The following is a 16,377-nucleotide window of genomic DNA, read 5'->3' as shown; positions in this document are numbered from 1 at the left end:
TATATATATATATATATATATATGTGTGTGTGTGTAGATATGTATACGTATATATTTCATTGTCAGATGGAAATTGTAACAAGACAAAAAATCAAAAATATACAGAATATATTTTTTTATCTGTGACTACATATCTGAAGAATTCTGTTCTAAATATTGGTATCTTTTTTTAAAACTGGAGGACCTCTTTATGTGCCGTATAAAAATATTGTCAAGTATTAACGGTTATTAAATTTTTGTTTAGCGAATCAATTTAAAAGAATTTAAGTCATTACAAAAATTTTATATACGAGTATATATAAACATTGAAGAAAAATGTGAGCTTTAGTTTCTAACGAAAAGTTATGGTATATATTTTTATTTTGACACTGCCGACACGATGTCAAACAAATTATTTTGAACTGTCAAGCTTCTTTTAGTGTGAGAAATGACCTCCTTTTCAGTTGTATTATCATTTCCGCTTCACTGTATATAGCACTTCCGCAAGAGATTCTCTTTTGTTAGCATGTTTTAAAACAAAGATGGACCTCGCGCTACTCTTGTGTCGACTACGTCGCATAAAGCCGATGCAGTTCGCATTAAAAGCTACTGCGAAGTTAAATTAGTTTCCTAACGAGTTACTAAAAAATGTCGCTCAACACTTGTAACACTTGCTGGTGTAGAAGTACCTATTTTACACGTGTAAACGTTGTCATAGTATACAAAATAGTCGCTGAAATGCAACTAACACTTGAGACGATATTCTTTATTGCAGAATTTTTAATATGAAGCGACACATATATTCCCGGATGAATTAATTCAAAACGTAATGGCAAAGGCAACGAGAGGATAGAGAATTCTGTCCAATCAGTAAATTGTGTCGGCAAATGAAAGGGTGATGTTCAAATAAAGACCTTCACGGTTCACGTCTCTGGCCTCAGCAACGAGAACGCTGATGATGTTAGCGTTGCTGGTGAATAAACTCGAGAGACACAAACGCAAATAACAAAGTACACGCGAATGAAATATTCTTAATGCCGACAGCAAATCGCGGTAATAACAATGACAGAAATAGACGGCGAAAAAATTAGTGGCAGAAATGTACTGCGGCATGATTTTTCAAAATAAAATATAAAAGTAATATACATTCGATTTATACATTCGATTTTCCAATCAACGCAGAAATTTCTTTCAAATCTACACAAAATAAAAAAATATTATTTTAAGATTTATGTTGGACAAATGAAATTATAAAAATCTTGTTATCAAATAATTGGAGATTGTTATCATGTTTATTTCAATATGACCAAATAGTAGATGAACAAGCAAGTGAATGAAAAAAAATGGCACAAGAATAACAAAGTAAAAATTGAATTATGACGAGGATTCGTAAAGGTGTTCCAATTAATATTATAATCATTAATATTATAACGGGATAATCAATGCATGATTTAATCGCGCACATAATGATAAAACAAAGTTTTTTCATATAACGGCGCGCGAGGCAGAGCAGTAAACTGGTTTATTTCATCCGTTGTATCTCTTTCAACATATAGATTGTCTTTCGAAGTGCGCGTATCTTTCCGCGCTCGCTGCATTCGTCATTTAATTCCGCAAAAATCAGCGCGCCGAAAGCGAAACGATCCAACGTTTATTCAATCAAAATTTGTAACGTGTTTCGCGAAGCTGTCCTGCTCGTGCGCGTCGGCATATTGAAACGCCGAACGGTATATACGAACGCGCCGTTTATTTTTTTATTTCTATTCGTTTTTCGGTTACGGTATTTGCCGGGTGCAGGATTAGTCGCCGGGCTTGCCGAAGATAGAGTGATCCCACGATATCGTCCTATACCGATATTCCATTTCCTGCATTCACAATATGTTAAAAAATATTACATTGTTCGGCAATATTTTTAAATTGAAAAAAAAAAAGATATCGTATTACGTTTATTTGACTAATAAAATTACCAAGATTGATCAGCCACTCCATTTAAATATTTTTTCGTTATTTGACATAGAAATAATTTCTACGTCAAATCTGTGTCTCTTATCTTTCCGGATATTTTTTTTTCACACAAGTTAGTTTGGAATATAATTTGAATATATATAGTTTTTCATCTAGCAAATACTTTAATACTATTTAAATAGTTCGTCGCGCGATTATCCGAGAATTATAATTGAACATAATTCCTTTTTGAAGGAATTTTATCGCGTTACGCAAAAAGTTTCTTTTATAGAGATTTCTCGTGAAACTCGATGATGACGCGTCAGTCAAAAGTAGGATTAGGTATACAGGTGGCATTATATCCTTAAGCTGAATGCCGTATGTGCCTCTCCCGGTGCGTATATATAAGCGGACTTCCCCAACAATCACAGTGTGTTGGGACGATAACGCTCGCGCGCGTTCGAAATCCAGTTTAAGCCGAGAAACCATAATATACTTGTAACTATATGCCGTTGCACGATGCCTTGGTCCTCGTTCATTCTTCTCATACCCGTATAAGCGCGTTCCATCGTCTGTATGGCACGTACAGCGGTAGCAACGCTTGATTTCCATAAAATTATTGCCGGTTTAGTATTCCAGGCTCCATAGCTTATATTGCAATATTGTTACATTTTGGGCGCCACGTTTTCTAACCTTAGGCTATATGCTTTCATAATGAAGAGCCGGAGTAATTAAAGTAAAAGCAAAATAACTCTCTTTTAAAAAAATACTCCACGCTCTGAAAAAAAAAAAAAAGTAGATTAAGGTTGGTCTGAAAATTATTCGCCAGCAGAACAAAAAAATTAATCGAAAGTGCAGGAAAAAAAATTAGATGTATGCATCCAAAAGTTAATTAGTGCGGAACATAGTGTGGGTGTTCGTTGCCGATAGCGAGATTGTGATTAACTATCGGAAAAACCGTTTAATTAACGTTTTCATCATTTAATTCGAACATAAAAGAGATCAAGAAAGCTCGAAATTTTCAAGCTTTATCTCGTATGACTACGATGCAAACGTATCGAGATCAATCTTACTAATGTGTCAGTTTCTATATCACTCGCTTGGCACGATATTATAAAACGCTCATTTTTTTTCCAATAAAAATTGATTCACTAAATTCAAATAGTAGATAAAAATATCAAATAACAAAAAATTGAAATACTGCAATAAGTATAACAAACTTCCCATCAAACTTTTAGTTAGTTTAGTTTACGAAGAAGCTCTAAATTCAGAAATATAATCTATAATCTATTTTTTCTCTTTTTATTACTTCATGATATCCATTTCAATTTATGTATTATTTAATTAATTAATTTCAATTCACATCTGATTTAATTATAATTTCAATCTACATAATTCTTTTAAAAACAAAACATCTCGGATTAAACGGTAGAAGATAAGCGCGCGCCTTGAAATATCCGAGCAAACACTCGACGGGGGTAGATGCCGCAAACGGAATCACAACGTGTCGCGGTCGCTTTAATCGGCGGAGACTCGGTACATATCAATGTACACACGACAGACTAGAGATAGAGCGAAGTCTTTAATTCGACGTCGTGTATGCCGCGGGCGGAGAAGCGGCTAAGTTTAAATTAGTTCCGAAACATTCGGTGCACGCTCTGATGGTTAATGGTTCTACCATAGATCAATAAGATCGGTGGCGGTATAGCTACAGCTGCGGCATCGGCGTCAGTGACGACGATGCGACGAGAAACAGTTGCATTGCGCGCTGTGCTGCGCTGTGCTGCGTTAACGTTGCACCGCGCTGTCGCGTTTCGCCGCGGGGCATCCAGCTGCGAAACGCGCCGCAGTCACTTGACCGGATATCTCCCGCCCCGCCCCGCCTCGCCCCGCCGCGGTCGTTTCTGTTACATGCTCGATATACCTGTTCCTCGCGAGCTCATGGGCGCACGGAAAGGAAAAACGTACACACCAAGTCATAATTTCCACCTTCGATAAGGCGCGCCTGCGTACTTGGTAACGGCGCTCGACCTTGTTACCATTGGCACTCACTGCGTGTAAGGCGATATGTCTTTAAGGGATCCGAGATACGTGCGATTAAGGGTTTGGGATGTGCAATCGTTCGTATTAGAAATAACTTAACTCGTTCGAACGAATTTATTACGATAACAGATGACTGGGGAGGAGGATGCGTTGTCGGAACGGAGGCAATCGGCGGCGCTCTCCGCACTTACTCTGCGGATATTATCGATTTCATATCTTTCTACCCCGGGCGAATATGTTATTCACGTAAGCATACCTACGCTTAAATAGATTTTAATCGATGAAGCGATCACGCCTAAAGCTAAACTGACCGCAACTTTAACGAGGTAATAATATCCAAGATTTTCAGAAATACGACTTGTTCTACGTTGAGAATAAAAAAAATGTACATTTTAATAAGTATTTGAATAGTGTCAATTAAACATTTATTTACGATAAATATTTACTAAAAAAAAAAAAAAAATGTTAAATCAAATTAATGGTTTTCGTATCGAATAAATACATTTTTGTAAATATTTAATTGGTATACTATTCGAATAAACGATTTATTAAAATTTAAAATATATTTTTCAGTGTACTTTATTCTTTGTTTTTATAAGGAAATTGCTTATACTTAATGAACGTGATTGTTTAGTAAAAATTTGCATATTTTAAACTTCAAACTTAATTATGCTTTTAACAATTAACTCGTTATCGTAGAAATAATGGTTATCGCTCGATATTACTTTATCGCAACGGATGGCTTTCACGACGGGAATCTTAAGGAAATTTTATAAAGCTGCACTGTACAATCAAGAAACTTTGACCTTAAAGCATTTTCAATCCGACGATGAACACGTTACGCAAAGCAACTCGGTAAAGTACACTTAATTCGTAAATCTAAAGTATTCAGAGGAATGTTATTATCTTCTTAGCTGTTCGCGGTAAAAATTTTCCATGAAATTAACAGTCAGCGTGGGGTGATTTGTCTGCCCGTTGTTTAGTCAGCTAATTAACCGATGAATGGAAATAATAAAAAGTAATATCCTACAATTTAAATTATGAAGTATTTTACCATCATAACTTGTTGTTCATGATTAGGTATTAAGCATTGATAAATAATACATTTATGTTTAAATAAATAAAAAAAGAATGATGATAAATATATGTTTATATTCATAATGATAAATAATACGTTTACAGGGTTGCCACAGAAAATAAATTTAAAAATTCCCTGACTTTTCCAGATAAAAATGGAAAATTTTCCAATATAAAATATGTAAATTTTAACACATTTAAAGTCAATAATTGTAGGAAAGCTAGCATATATTATTAAAAACAACGCAAAAAAGGTTAGTAGCACACTAAAATTTTGGGAACAAATTCAAGCAAAAAATAAAAAAATAAAAAAATAAATAAATTAGTATTGGAAAAAAGAATGCAGCTATGAAAAAGGGCGATCAAATAAAAATAAATTTAAATAAAATATAAATTTTAATTATTTTATTAAAGTCGTTTAAAGTGTGCGAGTTTTGAATGTATTTCATTATAAACATCAGATATAATATTAAAAAATTATAACAATTATTTAGAGGAGCAGTTTAAGGAAATTGTGAACAAATTAAAAAGACTCTCCACTTCCAGACTCTCCTTTTTTACATTTTCTCCTGATTTTTCCCAGTTTTCCATGACCAATTTCAATTTCCCTGAGCTTTCTCAGTTTTTCAGGTCTGGCAACCCTTTATGTCCAAACCAAATAAAGAATGATGATAAATATATGTATGTGCATAAAACATTAACTTACACAAAGATTTATTTCTGTTCAGAGAGAATACAATAAGATCGTGTATCTATTTTAAATTTGAACCTGCATATTATTGTTTATTAAAAAGATACATAATTTACGAGACAAGAAGATAATAGCGCAAAATTCTAACAATTATTTATCCGAAATCTAAGATTTACCCAACTTGGGCAAATTTATCTTGGATCAGACGGCGTATTTCTCTGATAATTAGCGCCGGATATCGCTGCCGTACAGACCACCTGATATTAATTGACGCAATTATAAGCACACAACGTAATTCCGGCGATATTCATTCTCCATATGTACGAGAGCGTACAGAGAGTTTTAAGATCGCTTGCAGAAGCAGCAGCGGCAACGGCAGCAGCAGCAGCAGCAGCAGCAGCAGCAGCAGCAGCAGCAGCAGCAATGGCAGCAATATCGGGGACGCCCAGACCTGCTCGACCGGATCCGGTGCCGATCCTGCCGCTGCAACTACAGCCGATTAATCGACCTTACCGGTTCCCGCGGTGTATTTTTCTCACTCACTACCACCACACTCCCGGGCTAGATATTATATTCTGCCGGATACACACTTCGGCCGACGTAATTTAAATCGCAAACCTCCGCCCCACACCTACTATTTCTGGCGGGGATGTCGCGAATTCTTATTCAGCAGATGTCGCGTCTAATGCCGAGATAATGAAAATGGACTCGAAAAAAAAAAGAAAGGAAGAAAAAAAGAATGTCACCCTCTAATGAAATTATATACATAGACCAGACTTGAAAGATCAGCAAGTTGACCGCGCATAACTATTTTCCGTGTAAGTAAGCGGTTTATCGACATTTCATTTAATCTTCCGTGAGAAGCCGTAACTCGCGCGCCTAGCTTAGGGTCGCTCCCATAAACGTTAGTTAAAATTAACTGAGCTTTAATTCATTTTCCGTTTCTCTCTAGAGACAAAACTAGAAAGAGATAGAGAATTGATTAAATCTCAGTTAACTCTAAGTAATTTTTATGGGGAACGACCTCAAACGTGCCAAGCAGTTAAAACATAAATTTAACACATGGCATTTTTGATTCACTACATTTTTCTTTATTTATAAATGTCTATATTATTAAAAAAAAAATTTATTAAAAATCTTGAGATTGCAGTTATTTGACATAAAACTTCTTGACTCAATTAAATTTTCCTTCATAAAAATGTGGAATTTATTTCCGAAATTAATTCGATCATTCGATCATCGATAAGATCATTTATATCTGTTTATGTTTAGAATAATAATTAAGTCATACATTATTTTCGCATTCATGGAGTGTAAGCAATACATTAAATATCATAAGTGCTCACAAATCTTCGAATTTCTTGAATGTGTACGAGGTATACGTAACAATTACATGCAAGTACATTCAAATAATATCATCTTTTATGAAAACTATATGACTGAAATAATAACGTTCAATTTATGCCAAGTATTAATAACACATCGTATTTGAATTTAGTTCATTCCTATTTTCTTGAGTGTTTTTGTTTATACTTGCAAGATATTTGCATTCAAATAACTGAAATTTAAATTAATTACTAAACATCAAATTTCTCTAATATTGTTAAAATTAAAAGGATCAAATTGTTATTTCGATTGAAACAGAAAAGTATACGAGACGGCGCACGAAACGTCATATCACTTAATTATCCAATTTTCACTTTGGTACTCAATTGGACTAGTTCTGTGTTCAATCAATTTTATTAAAAATAAATATTGTCAAATATATATATATAAATCAAATGGTGTGACATTTCGTGTGCCATTCTGTACTATAAGATGCATTCGTAACAAAGATGAGGATGAAAGTTCTTAATTATGCTCGCGTATTAATTTCGTAAATCGTGAAGCTGCTACAAACATAATTAATTTCTTTCGACTAATATCCAATATACTCGTCATCACTTTGTGGTTTATTCATCAGATTCGTCGCATACAGAAACACGTGTATAAATTAAACATTTCGCGTATATAAAATTAATAGAAGTAATCCAATATTAGAAAGACGAAATAATCGAATTCTCATAAATAATACGGCCACTACTACTGCGCGCTTAATTCGCAGGATATCATGAACATATTACTTCGTTACAAATCAACACCGTCATCGGCGCCAAAATAATAGCGAGAACGAGCATATGATACTGAAATTTTAGCAAATTCCCAACCGCAACGAGAAACCACGATACGCGGGTTGGTTTACGAAATCAATACGATCGTCGGCATGGTGGCCAATAGGGTCGATTGAACCTCGTTGTGCAGTAAAAGCTGAGTATAATTTCGAGACCTGTCGCTCTGTACTATCATTGCGGTAATCATCACATATCGTCCATCTTCCTTTTATTTGCAAACCGTCCAGACGTAGACTATATCGTTGCGATAATTGGCCTGAATAATGGCGTTACATCATAGTAAATATTAGATCAATGTTTAAAAGTTTTTGTCGCGTATAGTGGAACACTTCCGTGCGATAGAAAAATTAGCGTAACTCCCCGTAAAGATAAATGCTTATTTACTCATATATGACGTTCTCTATTGCCTCATTTTTAAAACAAACACTTTATTATCTGACTGGAATTTTTCAAACAGTCACGTTCATTTTGTAAACATTATCGATTAATGTAAAATTATTTTAAAAATGAAAGATTTTTCAATGTTTAAATATATGGCAAATCGTATGCAGTCAGCATGTTCTACCGCAGCATGAAAAATTCAACTGCATTTCGAAGCTGAGCTTTAAAGCACTTTTACCGAAATCTTGCCTTATCCATATGGTAATGTTCACTCTACGAGGTAGCAAATTCGGAGCTGCACATTTCCAGTTGCACATGCGCGAATGGAGGTCTACGTTAGCACCAATCAGATATCCAGATGCGCTTAATTGGCAATTGCTGCGACCTTAGGATGTATGGTTGGTTTGTCGATTAAAGGATAACTATCTGTAATGATGCATTAGCCCATGCCAGGTGGCCGATACCTGGCATGATTGAGGAAAATGCAACAAATATTTGCCTCTGGTATAATCAAACCACAATCATGATATAGGAGGTACATAGGTAGATATAGGAACGTACATAAGATTAATTCTGATTACGAAAATTAAAAGGTTCGAAATAAAATTCCTGTTTCAAGCCAAATCCCTGTGTGTATAATCCTGCACTACAGAAAGAGCTCTTTTATTAATGCACCTTTATTAAATTAACGTCGAGATGGAAGGTAGTAGACGCATAGAAAATCTTTCTGTGCAGAAAGCCGATAGAAAAATCTGATTTGAAATAAATAGTTGTTCTCGTTTCTTGCTTAAAGCTGATTTATGGAGTTAAATTAACTAGATGTTCCTGTCTACCTGAAAGTAGAACATAATTCCTGCATTTCTTTTTGGATCGATCGGTGTAGAAGAATTACGTCACGGTAGAGAATAATCAGAATCAACAGTGGATGGTGTCGACGGCAGCCGTCTCTTCACGAGTATCGATTTTCTTCGATGATCGAATCCGCTCAACCGGACGAACGTTAATGCCGTTTGTTCGCATCCGCACTACATCCTCCCCGTTCACCCTCCTCGCCGCGACGAAACTCACCAGCGAGTTTCCAAGTGCGCAGCAATGCCCGACTGTGCTTTCGTGAAATTTACAGACGCGATTAATGTCACGACTGGCTCGTCCGGCAGGCGCTCGCTTGCCTACCGACCGTTTGTAGGCCTAACCGTTACTAATTTCGGAGGGAATTATGGCCGCGCTATTACATACCCGAGCTAACTGGTCTATAGCGCACGTCTCCGCGCGCGCGCGCGCGCGTGTGTGTGTGTGTGTGTGTGTGTGTGTCCGTTCGTCCGTGTGCCCCGCGTGTTAACGTGCACGGCGTACCCGACGTCTTATGCGAAAGGCCTGACTGTATTATTGACGGAGCGCTGATTTATCGCCGTGATAAAGACCTGCGCCCTCGCGCATACAACCCTCGTTGCGTCCTGCGAACGATGTCCGTAGGATGTTATCGTTTGCCCGTTTGCAGCTCTCTCCGGCTCTCGGACACCACTACCCAACGGCCGACCCAAATGCCGATATGCCGGAGTAGATAAAGCCGCGCCCGCTGATTACGCGATTACTTCGTGCCGGGAGACCAAATCCGCGCGCAACCTCGTCGACAGTAAACACACAAGCTTTTACGAGGCTCGTTCGCGGCCGCCGTTTCTCGCAAACGTATATCAGAGAGCTTCGGGGACACCCACCGGATTACGTTTTCGATATTTTCACAGCTTTCGTGCGCACTGTCCGAGTTATCGAACGCGCTCTCTCTCTCTCTCTCTCTCTCTCTCTCTCTCTCTCTCTCTCTCTCTCTCTCCTTTTTTTTTATATTTTTGCTCTCGCCCTCTGCACCTAGTTTTCGCGGTGCAAAGCCGAGTGACCAGACACCCTAGCGAAGAACGAAATTTGCAACGTAATCGCATCGCGTGTAAAGACAATCCACTACTGTTAGTTAGGCCGTGTGTGATTTACTACGTATTGCAATAAAGGCTGGTAACCGCGCGCGATGTTATCACGCCGTTTGTCTAGTTACAGACCTAAGCTCAGAGAAAGAGAGAGAGAGAGAGAGAGAGAGAGAGAGAGAGAGAGAGAGAGAGAAGGGGAGAGGAAGAGTTTACCGAAACAACTAGCAACACGGTTCTGGTTAGAGAATTAATAGCCTTATGTTAGGGTTATCTTGATTATGACGCTATATCCATGATTCAATTAATTTATTAATGCATAAATACCAGTTCTAAGACGAGACGTCACTATAACTATGATGCAAAATAGAAAAAATATCTACAGAATATTGTAAAATTCGCGAATCAAAATATTATCAAAAAATTTAAAAAATTAAGTAAAAAAGTTATTTTGATTTTAAGCAATAATTTGTGAAATAATAAAGCTTTAAGTAACTGCGTTTAGATAGACTACGTTTAAGTTCTTATATCTCAAACACACTACTTGAAAAAAAAATATACATATAACTTTATAATATTCTTTACTTAATTTTTCGAAAATTTTCTTGCTGTGATATTTTGATTCTCGAATTTCGTAACACTCGGTATTTTTTCGTTTATATTGCTGAAAATTCATATCTACCGCCAACATATCGCATCTTTTGAAAGCGTTTTAGTATCCAAATATATTTTCTTTCTCAACGTTCCTTCGGGAAAAATCTGTTTGCCGTATTCTCCGCTGTTATTCTTAGTATGAGTTTCTCAGTCGCAATATACCGTTTTTTTAGTATTCAAGTTACAAATATTATACTGCATAACCTTCTCCCGAGATATGTATACGCGTGTCTCATGCGCAATTTTTTTAAAACGACAATCTCAATTTCGACATAACAAAATTGCGGACGTCGGAACAGGTTGGGAATTTTTTAAACCGTCGCCATTTTTATGCTCTTTGAAGCATAAAATGTCCAAGTCTGGCAACGGAGAAAGCCGAGTACCCGCATAAATTATGCATCCGGAAGGGTGAAATTCTCTGCTGTGCAAACTTTGGGCTTGCTACGTTCTCAACGCTGAGAATCGTATTTGTAAAATTCAACTGATATTAATGAGCAAAGCCGACCCCAGTGCTTAAGAAGAATGTTCTTATGTTGCAATATTTCGCGAGATAGAACCAAACGATATACCGTAGACGGGTTCATCACAATCGTATATTGTAATATTAATATTATCAAAAACATTTTACTTCAGTAAATATATTTACCAGTAGCAAATACATTAAATATACATTAATTCAGAAACATTAATTCCCTTTTTAGTCTCACGATTCATCCTTTTCTTATTTGTTCTCGTGTTATCGTTATGTCTGTCAAAGCCTGTAAATAGCTAAATATTGATTTTCACGATTTTTGGTCGGTTAAAATGCACTGTAGTATTGTACTCTCTGTTAACAGTTAACAGTAACAAATTGTAATTAATCGTAACGGTTTATGATACAATGTTCATTTCTTGACTCGTGTAATTAAAATTAATTATGGCTGTTTGTAGCGGAGCGGACAACGCAGGAGTTAATTAATTGCTCGCAATGTATTGTTCCACCGCATTGAGTAAGTCTTCATGGCTCTTCTCGTACCTTTGCTTGTCAAAAGATCCTTTCTTCTTTGTCCGACTTTTATGTCAGACCCTTACATCGGAAATGTTCTCAAATTGTGTCTCACGAAGACTTGAATTCTAAACGCTATATCAAACAGTTGCTTGACGTTGCCACAATAAAACGTAATTGTTATAAAATATCTCACGGAAATTAAATATCAGATAAGTTTATTGCGATCAAAACGGGCGACATTCTATAATTACGAAAGTTTTGAGAGTTTTTATAATTTTTTAATCGAATATCCGTGACGATTCATTATTCAAAAAATTCGGTGAGGAGTTTTAATATAATCAGAGTTCACTTCACTTCTGTCTGACGTCAAAGTTTTCTGGCATTATAATTTTTCACGCTTAATGCAACAAACTTTACTTGACGCGCAGGTGTGTAGTATTCAAGGATCTCTTCCGTAAAACTTCCTAACCCGGTAACACCGACGTGCGTTAACATTTTGTAAATAAGAAGTTGTCACCATCATTCATCCGGTCGGCTATTCACCATACGGAATATGGAACCTTCCATCTTCCGAATAAAATTATTACCAATAAAAGTAATAAAGAAAATGAAACATAAGATATAAAAGAATAAACAACGCATATATGTAAGTAAATATAAAAATTAAAAAATGAAAGAAAATATAATTTAATAATAAAACAATTTCTGTTAGCATCTTTGAGATATTATATATATTTCAATTTTTTTAATAGGACATCTAATGTATATTTATGTTATCGTTATGTAATATATTATTTTGCTGTGATCTTGAGAGGACCTAAATGTAAAACGAAAATATCGAAAACGTAGATTTATCGAGCTTGTGAAAAAGCTTGATTGAAAAACACTGTTCAACGATATTGCATTTGCAACCAATGCAGTATTTTCTAGTAAAACTCCATCAATTGAAATACAAAATATCCTCATCATTATAAACATTTTGAAATAATTCTGAGTAAACTTAACATAAAAGAAAATTGTAAAATGTAGATCTTTTAAGAGAAAGTTATTTTAGAAAGTCGTACGATACCAGCTGCGCAAACAATAGCATGCCAAAAGTTCGCGGCACGAAAATTACTAAGTTACGTTCGTCGAAGTAAATTCAACTGATTATGAGGGCATTATAGATGATCGTTCTAACTGACATCGCGATATATAACATTGACTATATCTAGCGAAAGTAATTATCGTAGTATTACAGAAAGCTACGGACGATGTTCTGTATGTCAAAGTTTCAAAGTTTATTCAACGGGGATCCTGAGAGAAGCGTTAATTGTAGTTAGCAAGAAAATGTACGTTTCAATTGGCTTTTAACTTCCACAAATGTAGGTGCATATAGGTGAATGCACTTTATCGCTCGGTTACGGTTTCCGTTATTCGGTTTACGCTAATTGGAAGGTATCATATAAAAAATAAGTTAAACCATGAAATTTGAAAAAAAAACCGGATTGTATAAGTTGTGTAGCTGGCAATATAAAACTTTGCATTTAAAAAAAAAAATGATTGAAGTAAAATTTAATATCACACGCCATTCAGGAAAAATAGCTTAAAATATTTCTTCGAAATTTTAAACTTGATTTACTCGGAACTGCTAGTTGATGGGTTAAATTACTTTTACATAATACTGTTCGATAAAGTTGTATGATTCGAAAGGATAAATCGACCATTGACACATCGGTGGAAATAGCAAATGAATATACCATTGCAGTCAAAATAAAATATAAAAAAATGCAAAAAAATCACTTTATCATTTAATGCAGGGGCGCTCGTCAATTTTACTCGCGCGACCATCACGGACGAGTGACTCGGCGAAGCTTTTCGCGTCATCCCACACTGTACCACACAAAATTTCCCATGGAAATTATTTTCGATAACGCCCTGACGTTTAACGGCTGAAACGCGCGGTATTACGAGCGGCTCATACACGTTTCATCGGGCATAAGCCACCGTAGCTTTGAACAGAAGCGCGACAATCAAGGGACATACCGTCCTAACAGAGAATAAATAAAAAATCATTTATAGAGTTTCATACTCTGTAGTACTCTATAATGCAGGTGCCAAATAGAATGTCAAATTAAGTAATAAAAAACATTTTTTTCTTGTGTTGATGCTATGGAGAGAGAAAGAGAGAAGTAATAATAATTTTATCTAAAACTCTAAATTATTAATATTTTATACTTTGCATATTAATTTTGTAATATAAAAATAATTTCCTGAATATTTACTAAATTCTATAATATGATCTTTAAACAACTATAAAATTTATATATAAATTTAATATTCTCAGATAACTTTCATCTTCTCGTCTACAGCTTGTAATATTTTTTATCGCTTATATAATATATTTATCAGTTGTATCAAAAAGAAATTAATAATTTCCCAGAAATGATATTATCGTCTCGGGATACATTTATCAACTTGCTTCATATTTTCCGCGGAATTTTATATTTCACATATAAAGGCAGTAAATTTGGGCTGACACCTAGGCGGAAAGTGTCCTTAGTGCGTCCTCGGTCGGACGCGCCGCCGTTGTCAGCCAACTTTATCGTGAAGGTGCAATTTATTGTAGAAATTATTTCTCGTCGCACGCATGCACGGAGACTGACAATTACATTTTTCTACCGTCTGACCATGAGCTGTCCCTTCGACCATCGCATCATGTACGCGGAATGTCGCCTTCGTCTCGTTCACTTTGTTCCGTTCGCGGATCCGAGAAGCGTAATGTTATATGCATTGGGATGCATGCGTGACATCGATCTGCGAGAAGAACCAAGAGGATGATCGAACGGGATGATGGAGAAAAAAAAGTGCCAATGCGAAAGAAAGGAACGGCACACACAGAAAGGGGGATAAATTGTACAGGCGACGCGGATTTATTCGAGCGCGATACGTTACCGTGATACGTGATGCGACTCGGCGTGAATCGACGAGCTTGCGATACTTTTGAGCGACGACGCCACTTTCGCTCGACAGACAATGCGTATATTCTCGCGATTTGACGAGGGAATCGGTAGTAGTGACGGTGGTTGAAAATCATTGGGAAGAGAAAAGAAAAAGAGAGATGAAGAATGGATGTGGGAAAAGAGGAGGGGAAGGGGGGAGAGAGAGAGAGAGAGAGAGAGAGAGAGAGAGAGAGAGAGAGACTCTTCCTCACAGTAGGATGAGCTGGCTCTAATTCGTCGATGGTAGTTATCAAGCTGGATGGTGCCTGACAGTTTACGTGAATACGCGACGAATTTAAAATAAAACCGCGCCGTGATAAATTCCATATCTGCGTTCCGACGCGATGCTATAAGCGACTGACATATTCCGCTGCAGTTGAATATCGTTTTTTCGATCTCTCCTCCATTGTCTACAATTCAGAGAGTATCCATATAATGTAGAGATTATTTCCACTTCGTATTGTATTTCAATGATAAATCCTTTCCTCAATTTGGGATCGATTTTTTTCGACGAATATATATATTTAAAGAGACATTGTTTAGTACAATTTTCCTCATTATTATACTTGTTCTTCGTTCTTTACTTACAACTTTATTATCATATTATTAGTTATATTCTTTATGTTCTTGCTCAATTTTTGTCGTTATCTTTATATCATTTATTTTATTTTATGTACTTTTTTTGGATATAGGTATTTTTATATCATTCATTTGTAAATCTATATTTTTGTTATTTGCGCTTTTTTTTATTGAATATCTTATTCATTTATCTGGCTATATTTTTAGATGGCTTTCCCCACAATGATAAACGCTTTACCTCTATTTATTATAGTTTTCGGATAAAATCTCAAACCATGTTAAAGTATAATAATAATATTAGTTGAACGCAATTTTAATTCCAGCGAAAGCTCATGAAAAATTTAATATCAATATTTAATATCATGTAAAATCTGTTAGACTTCAATATTTATTGATTATATTTTTTTTCTGCTTGCAGGTGATTTTTCGCTGCACATATATCCGGTGGAACTCGAGGACGACGGCACGTATCAATGTCAGGCTTCGCCGACAAACGACGGACAGCCGGCTTTACGATCGAGATTTGCCAAGCTGAGCGTACTAGTACCACCGCAAAAGCCGAAGATCTTACAGGGTGACTTCCTCGTCACCACCGAAGATCGCGAGCTGGTGATCGAATGTATAAGCAGCGCCGGAAAACCACCGGCGGAGGCAAGTATCTTTTCCTCTTTCCGTATCTTTGTCAACGCATATATATATGTATATACACACATATATACCAATAGGATTACCCGAGATTAGACCGGATTAATAGTCGTGAAAGCAGCCCCCGGCGATTGCATCTGGAAACTTCGTGGATATCCTTTGGCAATGGGCAGTACGTTGCCTCGAAGATTATGCTCGATTGATTTTACCTTTAGCCGTATCTCCCTTAATCATGTCATTTCCGAATGTCTCTTGTTGTACATGTAAATCCATCATATTGTTAATCTCAATTCTAAACGAAAAATAAATAAACACATAATCGAGTTCATTT

The 16,377-nt window shown here is 36.1% G+C and overlaps 1 protein-coding gene across 1 annotated transcript in view; it reads left to right on the top strand.

Moving 5' to 3' along the window:
• LOC108686991 (irregular chiasm C-roughest protein-like) overlaps window positions 1–16,377 on the top strand; it is a 125,996-nt gene that overhangs the window by 81,605 nt on the left and 28,014 nt on the right. The window contains exon 3 of the mRNA XM_018192538.1: window positions 15,820–16,052. Within this exon, the coding sequence (XP_018048027.1) occupies window positions 15,820–16,052 (233 nt within the window). The remainder of the gene's footprint in view (window positions 1–15,819; window positions 16,053–16,377) is intronic.

This window comes from Atta colombica, unplaced genomic scaffold, assembly GCF_001594045.1.
Source record: "Atta colombica isolate Treedump-2 unplaced genomic scaffold, Acol1.0 scaffold198, whole genome shotgun sequence".
Lineage (NCBI taxonomy): Eukaryota > Metazoa > Arthropoda > Insecta > Hymenoptera > Formicidae > Atta > Atta colombica.
This window is presented reverse-complemented; position numbering and strand designations above follow the sequence as displayed.